Consider the following 9,704-nt stretch of genomic DNA (forward strand, 5'->3'; position numbering starts at 1 on the left):
ATAGAGGATCAGGTGAACCAGTAGAATGCACCAAAACTGACAATTAGACTATATTAATACAGCTTTCCCTTTATGTGTTCAAGCCCACTACAAAATGTCAAATAAAATGATGCACATTAACAAACAGGTTACTTTCCTGAAACATTCCCTTAATGTTCCTGTGTGGTTATTCATGCAACCTTTTTCAGACATTCCTAATTGTTCCTTTTTGTAAAACTTTAACAGAACCACTGTAGAATGTTCCCCAAACTTTTGTATCATCTATGAATTAGACGGTTATATTAGCAAAGCTAAAATGTGTAGTGTAGTTCAGATTGAAAGAGGCAAATGTAAAAATGTATTTCAATTCATAGTATAATGGTATACAGTATTATGTACATAGCCTATGTATATTTATAGCCTATATAGGCTTAAAACATGGCGACAACAAGCTTGTAACCTTGAATAATGCCAAACTAATTGTTTTTGCTTTGAAGGTGCCATAAATCACATCTACATAAAAATATTTTTTTCTATAGTTTGTCGTTGCAAACAACTTTATATAATTATATCTAACGTGAATTGTCATAGTTATCTTTCTGTAAAAAGTTTGTGCCTGCCTTTTACATTAGATGTTACCAAAGTCCAATCAGTATTTTGTATAATGCACAATACGCAATATGTATATTCATAATTAACTTTAATTAAAATAAAACTTGTAACCATGACCAGACTTTCTATTGGTTGCTGTGACCGAGTCTACACTGTGACCATTTTCACATCAGGTGCAATAAAGAACACAGCCAGCGGGTGTCACTGTTCTGTTGGTTTTCTGACTGCAGACGGAGCAGCGGAACGAATCAACTCAGCTTCTGTTTGTTTGGAAGAGGTTCATCTCCTCATACATTGTTCACCTGTCAGAAAATACGAGCAGGACAGAACACTGATTATACTTGATCAGAAGATTTATATGAAGTTTTCCCTGTTGTCTAATTTGCTTTTTTAACTGAGGTTTTTCAGAAGCTACAGCTGAACTGTCTAAATCTACAATCTTGGGATATCAGCAGCACATGAACTGATGGTGCTGGTAATCATTAGGCTACATACATCTAATATCATAAATACAAGATCATTTTTTGAAAGGGAATTTTAAGAGTGTGTTGAAAATAGAAGTGCACGATCTACAAAATAATACCATGTCAAACATAAAATACAAAAATAATTGCATTTACATAAACACATATACATTTTGTCAATGTGGCCATGCTCTGGTCACAAATCATCCGACTCTATATACCCGCCCATCCTGCTCAGGGCCTTAAGGGATGGGGATGTATCCCAGCATGCACTGTGCAAGCCGCAGAGTACACTTTTTTTACATAAACATTGCATCAAAGTTTTTGTCAACACAGTGACCGGAATATGACATAAACATACTGAAGGAGAGTTTGTTAGCCACAGATCTCATTGTCTGCAATAATCCCACTGGCTCTTAGTCCAGGGACCAGTGAGACGCTAACTTGGCTTCTGCTCTGACCATCCTGTTACATTCATTGAATGGGAATGTCTGTTCTACTCCTATTATAGTTCAATAGTTTGTCACTTTTCCCTTTTCAACATGACAATGCATAATTGAGCCTGCTCCATAAATAAATGGTTTTCCCAGTTTGCTGTGGAGGAACTTGACTGGTCTGCACAGAACCCTGAATTCCGAATCCGACATCTCGCGGGAAGTCTTCCCAGAAGCAGCAGAAGCAGAGGAGGTCATTTAAAAAATAAAAAAAAAAGAACAAACAGTAATTTGCAGTTCTTGGCCCAATTTCTCAATGTGCAAAACTCTTAACACAAAATGCTATAAATCACACACAATAACAACATCTGTCACAAGTAAGGCAAAACAAGATGCATCATATCATTTACTGCATAACTATGAGAGCATCACAGCAGTGTATATGTTCATCACTACATATGAATCAGTATTGCAATGTTCATTATTAAATATTGCTGTAAACAGGAATTGATTCTCAACAAATGGCGTATTCATGGTTGTTTCGTCAAGATACAGACAGCAAGAAGAAAACATATGCAATTCATGTAGAAGGTAGTATTTTTAATTGTGTAGACTAAGAATTACTTAAATGATTTCATTACTTGAAAATGCTGTACTGAAAATATAAATATTGTCATTCTTATTTTTACATTTGTTTAAATTACATTCTGTATTATATATGGACTAAATTAGTGAAAACTCAAACCCACACAATTCCTTGAACACATCATACAGACATGACTCAGTATATAATAAAACAATTTATAACTGCGTATGCAGCAACACTAAACAAAGACTACAAAGACCTCCTGTACAGACTTGGTTAGACTGAAGCTTACCCTGCTGCATACAGTTTTGTGGAAAGTGACCTTTAATCAGTGGATAAAAAAATGCAGCAAGATCTTTTCACCAAGTTCAGCTGCTTCTGAAAACCAGCATACCTCGGTCTCCTACTGCAGAAGACATTTTCTCCGTTTCTTGGACCTTCTTGGGATTTCTCTGTCAACCTCAGCCTCCAGGATCCCCCTCCTCTGCTGCTCTTCTAACATCAGCTGCATAGAAAGTCTTTGTTGCTCTTGCATGGAGGCCCTTTTTGCTTGGTTGAAGTTCTCCGTGGTGTAGTGCCCTCCACCGTTCTCCTGTGTCATTCTGACAATTTTCTCCAGCAGCTGATGGGTCTGCTGCCGGTCGTCCACTTGGTTGCTGAAGACGTGGTATCTCCCGTAGCACAGCTGAATGAGCTCTTTGAGCTCCTCACTCTTTGAGACAAAGCTTTCGATGGTCTGCGTCTTTAGATAGTCTCCATGTGTGAACAACACTAGTGAGTATTTAGCCGCCTCCTCACCAAAAGTGGTCTGAATCATCTTGACGGTGTCCCGCTCCTCCTGGGTGAACCTGCCCAGCTTCAGAACCACCAGGAAGGCGTGAGGACCAGGAGCAGACATAGAGACGCAGGTTTCGATCCTCTTCACCACTTCTTCTTGGGATAGCTGGGTGTCAAACAGCCCCGGAGTGTCGATGACGGCGACCTTTCGACCTCCGACCTCTCCCTCAGCCCTATCACATCGCAACGTCCAGGAGGAAGAGGAGCGTTCGGAATGGAACGCTCCCCTCCCCAAGATGATGTTTCCTGCTGCGCTCTTCCCTGCTCCAGTCTTCCCCACCAGAACGATGCGGAGTTCATGGCTATGCTTTTGTTTCTGAGATCCTGTGGAGATAAAGCAAAGCAACATCTGTGTTCTTAGCTTTTTGTTCTTTTGCTGCTGGCACTGAATCAAACATCTGACATACATCCACATCTGTACTATGAAACAAATTCCATATATAATAGTAGAAAACACATTGAAATAAACATTTAGAGATGCACATTTAGTTTAGTTTTGAAAAAATAGTTTAAGGTAGTGATACATGTTTAGCGGGCTTGAGCCGTGGTTATATTAATCTGGAGAAGCCATTCTTACCACTTTGCTCAGTGCCACATTTGAAGTATTCAGATACATTTTACTTAGGTAAATGTAGAAATACTACCCAGTTAGTAAACTCTAATACAAGTAAAATGAAAATATTATTTGGCTAAATGAACACAAGTATTATTAGCCAAATGTACTTAAAGTAACAAAAGTAAAAGTATCTCCAAACCCCATAATTATTCAGTTTACTGCCATTTAAGAAAAGAAAAATCAGCAAATCCTCCCTTTTAGCAGAAAAATGTTTTTAATGTGTAATTTTTAAGTCATTTTTGCAAGAAAAATGAAACTCAGTAACAAAGTAGCACCAAGTGACTAATGGATTATTGTTTAGATCAGCGTTAGTCTGGTTAACAAGCTGTAGGTCTGTTAGTGTAGGTCTGCTAGTTTAGGTCTATTAGTGTAATGTAGGTCTGCTAGTGTAGGTCTGCTAGTGTAGGTCTGTTAGTGTAGGTCTGTTAGTGTAGGTCTTTTAGTGTAGTGTAGGTCTGTTAGTGTAGGTCTTTTAGTGTAGTGTAGGTCTGTTAGTGTAGGTCTGTTAGTGTAGTGTAGGTCTGTTAGTGTAGGTCTTTTAGTGTAGTGTAGGTCTGCTAGTTTAGGTCTGCTAGTGTAGGTCTGTTAGTGTAGGTCTGCTAGTGTAGGTCTGTTAGTGTAGTGTAGGTCTGCTAGTGTAGGTCTGTTAGTGTAGGTCTGTTAGTGTAGTGTAGGTCTGCTAGTGTAGGTCTGTTAGTGTAGGTCTGTTAGTGTAGGTCTGTTAGTGTAGTGTAGGTCTGCTAGTGTAGGTCTGTTAGTGTAGGTCTGTTAGTGTAGGTCTGTTAGTGTAGGTCTGTTAGTGTAGGTCTTTTAGTGTAGTGTAGGTGTGCTAGTGTAGGTCTGCTAGTCTGCTAGTGTAGGTCTGCTAGTGTAGGTCTGTTAGTGTAGGTCTGTTAGTGTAGTGTAGGTCTGCTAGTGTAGGTCTGCTAGTGTAGGTCTGCTAGTGTAGGTCTGTTAGTGTAGGTCTTTTAGTGTAGTGTAGGTGTGCTAGTGTAGGTCTATTAGTGGTCGCCTATTTCAGCTTGTGTTCTCCTCCCCTCACGCTATCTGTGCTATCTAACTTGCTGATGGACACCTAGGTTCGACAAATTGTCCAGATTGTGTCCAGACACCATCAGAAATCTGTACATTGATGAATCGAATGAATGCACAGGATCCATTATGCAGTTCAAGCCTTTTTTATTTAGATGGTACACATGTGATCATCCAGCCACAATCCATCAAGGTATTTACATGAATGATTTTACTCATATTTCACATTATACAATTCAGACACTGTTCAAGATGCAGTATAATAAATATAATAAAAGACAGGTACAAAATAAATCAACAAATAGTGATTGAGAATCATATTTAGTATAAATTATATATGCAAAGAGTTAACTGAGAAGCAATTCCAAACTAAAAGATGAGACTTTTCCTGGTAAATATTCACATATAGACTGATCTGTATGCTCTACGCTCCTTATTGCACATGGCAGCGATCTGAAACTTTTAAGGATATGACACCGATGGTAGCTCCAATGGCCGCTCCAGCTGCGACTCCTATTACCACACCGATTGGACCTCCTGCAACTCCAATCAGACCTCCGACAGCAGCACCACAGGCCGTTGCCACAGCTATTACCGGAGCAGCGACGAAGTCATTGGATTTTTCAGCTAGAGCTCTGGCCTCATGCTCATATCTTCTATTCACCCGCTTCATCTCCCTGCGGTAGGGCCTTTCTGCATATTGAGATCTTAGTTCTTCCAGCTCTTTCTGCTTCTTGGCCTCCAGCTCCTTCAGGAGTCGCTGTTTCTCCTTATCTATGGCCACCTCTGCTCTCAAGAACATTTCGTTGGTGTAGTGGCTTCCTCCGTTAGCCAGAGTCATCTTGTCAATTTTGTCGAGGAGCTGACCGGTTTGTTCAGGGTTTTTGATTTCGTTGTTAAAGACGTGGTACCGATGGTTGCACTTCTGAATGAGGGCTAGCAGTTCAGGACTCTCTGAAATAAAGCTCTCAATGGTTTGGTTCCTCAGCTGGTCTCCATGTGTGAACAACACCATTGTGTATTTAGCTGCATCTTCACCAAAAGTGGTCTGAATCATCTTGACGGTGTCCTGCTCCTCCTGGGTGAACCTGTCCAGCTGGAGAACCACCAGAAAGGCGTGAGGACCAGGAGCAGACAGAGAGATGCACATCTTGATCCTCTTCACCACCGCTTCTTGGGTGAAATTAGTGTCGAACAGCCCTGGAGTGTCGATGACGGCGACCCTTCGACCTCCGACAACCCCTTTAGCTTTATGGCATTCAGACGTCAAGGAGGACGGAGACAGATCGGACTCAAACGCTTCCCTCCCCAGGATGGTGTTTCCTGCAGCGCTCTTCCCCACTCCTGTCTTCCCGACTAGAACAATCCTCCTTTCGTTTGGAATTGCGGCACCTTCGAACCCTGCCGGACAGAAATACACCGTTCGTCATACAGTGCTGCCTTGGTAAACAGAGAGGCTGTGTGCACACTCCATTTCTGTCTCCTCTCACAAGACAATACCAGAGTGCACTTGTCCTTTGAGCCAGCAATCAGGTTACAAGGCGGAAAGAACAGCATTTGTTTACTTTGATGACAACATAAATATGTTGTCATCAAAGTAAACAAAGGCATGTTATCCAACAAGTCAAACAAGACCAAAAATATTCTCAACTCAGAGCATCATGTTAGTGTAAATGCAGCAAGGCAAGTTTTTTTTATAGCACCTTTCAGGCTATTCAAGGTTCTTTAGATAGGACCTGAACGGTGATATAAAAATATTAAATATAAAGACAGCAAAGGGATTTATTCTTACTCAGCTATTGCTGTTTGATCAACATATGAGAGAGAGCTGTAAAGACAACATCACAAAAGTCCTACTTTTCTCATTTCTGCTGAGTCATTCGTCCTTTACTTCCTCATATATTCTCAAGGTGTGTCCATGTTCATGACTAAACCGAGATTTGTGGCTTGTTTGCGGTAGCTAATGTTAGCGATTGAAGCTGAGAATTTACTTCTAATTCTTCTTCGTTGGTTCCCAAAGACAATATTTCCGTTTTGATTTTGGCACATCCAATCACTGATTTGTTGAATACACTTACTCAGTGCTTGTATGGGACAATGGTCACCCTCTGATGTGCCATAAATATTGTAAAATCTTTAGTGTTTTGTTTTTAAATTACAAGAAACTTTTTTCTTAGGTTTTGGCCTATTGTCTGACTGACTCTGTTCTTTCATAAAAAGTATGTCACAACAATTACAAATTGTGTCTTATTATCATATGATTACTTAGCCTATTAAGATACATATAATCAATCAAAATCCATATAATAATAGATAATTTAAACTTATACTAATGAAAATAAAGCAAAATGATTTTTCAGCAGAAGCATGTACCTTAGGCCTTCAGGGCAAAAAGTCTGCATAATAATTAGCCAAAAATGTATTTATTACGTTACATAGAAAAACTAAATAATACATCAAATAATACATCAATGAATCGTATTAGTGCCTCAAAGATTTTACTTAAAAAATATATGATTTACTAAATGGGGATAATGACATAAAGGTAAAATTAACTGTAATATAAAATGGCATTTTTACGACTTTTTCTGTCAGTAATTATTTCCATAATTATCCCTGTTTAATAGATGAAGATAATAATGCAGATGATGATAATGTTGTTTTTGTTATAACAGGAGTAAAATGTCCTGGTCCTGGTTTCTGGTGAATTATTATTTTCAATATAATATTATGTTATAATGTACAATATTATTAATAGCATCTCTGTCCATTACTTGAAATACTGTGTTATATTTATGGGTGTCATCCAAAAATTCTTTAAATCCACCTTCAATTTGAAACAGAAGTGAAACTAGACATTGATGTACTTATGTTATGTTAATTTTGAATTGTAAATCCACTGTTTAACCAACATATCTGATATATTTCACCTGCAAACTCTCAAACATGTATACCATTCACACAAACTGTGGCCATTAAACAACTTAAAATACAAACAACAAATTGACACGGGTCAGCAGGAAAGCACAGATAATAATAATAAGTATTCATGGCTGAGTTCCATTTGGCTGCTTCAGTTTCAGGGTCCAATTATTGTTAATGTTCACTGTCATACTGCTATGGTTTACCAGGACACATGAAGTGAACAAAGTCCATGTTTCTTTTAGTAGGCTAACACCTGTGCTTTTTCTGGTGCCTTCTTCTTCTTCAGCTGTTCATGTAAGGGGTCTCTACAACGGATCATCTTATTCCATCTAGTTGGTAACCTTGGGTCAGTATGGACACTTTTAGTAAAGCTATAACATTTGGCCTTTATTCTATACAGCATATTTTATTTTTTTTTACCCTTCCTGATGCAAACCCCCTCCTTCAAAATTGCTATTTGTGAGTAAAGATAAAAAGTTTTGATTTAGACCTCTTTTTTAACTTTGCCCTTGTGTTATGTTTAAGATTTGTGGGTCCTAATGAAAGTATCCACCAAATCATTATTAAATGTAAAAATGTTGGAAACATCAGGATCTGCTGCTAGTACTGTTCTATTATTACTAAACTGTCGCCACTGTTTTCATTGAACTGTGGTCTGAGGAATCGTAGACCAGTGGTGGGCAAGTTATTTAACCAGTTGCTAACGCAAAGTAAAATGTATCTTGCATAGCGCATGGCAAGGAATGGCAGCTGCTATACCCTGGAATCAACACTTTCATTTTTAATAAAACTAAAAATAAGAAACTTATTTCATTTTCTCATAGACTTCTATACAACCAGAGGAGTCGCCCCCTGATGTTGCTGCCTGATAAAACCCCAGTACGGCCTCAGCAACAAACTAACATGTCCTGGATCAGTCAGCCCAAAATGTCAAAGTAACTGTTAATGGGCTGAGAAACTGTAATATAATTACTGAATTTCCAATTGTAATCCTTCAGAATAGTTGTTACTGAAAAAAAGTAACCTCACATGTTCTTAGGCAGGCATTGCCCAACACTATAGATTACACAATGATGAAGAAAAACAAGTTCATGTCATAGTTTACCCTTCTAACTCTTAAAATATGTATCACTTAAACATGAATTAATCTTCAACTTCATAATTCTCTATCAAGGGGCTTAGAGTTTAATGCTTCTCTATGAATTAATCTAGAAGTATATCCAGAAGGACATGTCAATAAAGTATACTATGCATAGGAATAACAATTATTCTCAAAGGACAAAAATAATAATTCCACTGAACTGTCACATTCCCAGAAAAAACACATGACTCTTACCTTGATAGTGTGGCCCGCTCATGTTGAGAAGCTAAAAAGAGTCCGCTGTCATGCAGTGAATCTCTCTTTCTGATACTTTATCATTCTTACCTGCACACGGGTGTTCCCTTTCCTGCTGCTAGACTGGAATTTCAAAGCACGAGGAAGTGCTGCATGCTTGTTGAATGTAGTAACAGAGCCTGTGGAATGTCCCATTTAAATACTTGCTATTTATGTAGATGTTTCCTGTGTGTAAATTAGCTCATTTCCACTTAGGAAAACCTGAAGCTGCTGTCACACGAATGCCATTGCTTGCTCTAAAATAAACTAGAGTTGAGCTCAGTATCTTTTCTACTCCTGCTGTCATCCAACTCTGTAAGAATGTTAATAAGCAAAGGTCCCAAAGTTCTGAGCTATTCCTTTATTAGCATTTTTTTGTTGTTCTCTGGGGGTCCGTGACTCCGTGATTGACACTTTAGACGCTCTTAAAGCCTCAATAGCAAAATAGCACAGCCAGATAGAAATGCAATAGGTATGGGGGTGTTGGATAGGACCCCCCCGATGGCCACCGGGTATTTTGTATTGGTTGTAGCACTCTGTGGTGTCTCCCAAGAAATGTCCAACAACGTCGCAAATCCTGCCAGTGGCCTATATGTGTCTGCTTCCTGTTTAATCTAACAGCAGGATTATAAACACCCAGAGTTCCTTTCTGCATACTTTTCGACACCTCATGTGGAAACATTTAGTAACTTACATGTCTGGAGGATTTAAAAAACCACCAGAGAGCCACAGTGATGGGCTCGGGGGAGAAGGGACAGCGAGGTTTGCCTTCAGGGCTCTTTAAGATTCGACAACAAACCCACTTGGTTGGGTTCAGGATAAGATCATGTTTTGGGTCGAATTA

The 9,704-nt window shown here is 38.9% G+C and overlaps 1 protein-coding gene and 1 pseudogene across 1 annotated transcript; both read right to left on the reverse strand.

Moving 5' to 3' along the window:
• Positions 1-2,478: 2,478 nt before the first annotated feature.
• Positions 2,479-3,528, reverse strand: LOC129103742 (GTPase IMAP family member 9-like; annotated as a pseudogene).
• A 1,465-nt stretch (positions 3,529-4,993) lies between these two features.
• LOC129103197 (GTPase IMAP family member 9-like) lies at positions 4,994-8,843 on the reverse strand. The gene is made up of 2 exons (XM_054613530.1): positions 8,822-8,843; positions 4,994-5,961 (listed from the first exon to the last, which is right to left on the reverse strand). Exons 1-2 carry the CDS (start codon positions 8,841-8,843, stop codon positions 4,994-4,996), a joined length of 990 nt encoding a protein of 329 aa, XP_054469505.1.
• Positions 8,844-9,704: the final 861 nt, after the last annotated feature.

This window comes from Anoplopoma fimbria, chromosome 15 (genome assembly GCF_027596085.1).
Source record: "Anoplopoma fimbria isolate UVic2021 breed Golden Eagle Sablefish chromosome 15, Afim_UVic_2022, whole genome shotgun sequence".
NCBI lineage: Eukaryota > Metazoa > Chordata > Actinopteri > Perciformes > Anoplopomatidae > Anoplopoma > Anoplopoma fimbria.

Excerpts from the sequence above, each read along its gene's own strand:
- LOC129103197 (XM_054613530.1), bottom strand. The coding sequence starts at position 8,843 with ATGAGCGGGCCACACTATCAAG. Across the intron at positions 5,962-8,821 it reads GAGCGGGCCACACTATCAAG|GGTTCGAAGGTGCCGCAATT; the intron begins GTAAGAGTCATG and ends TCTGTCCGGCAG.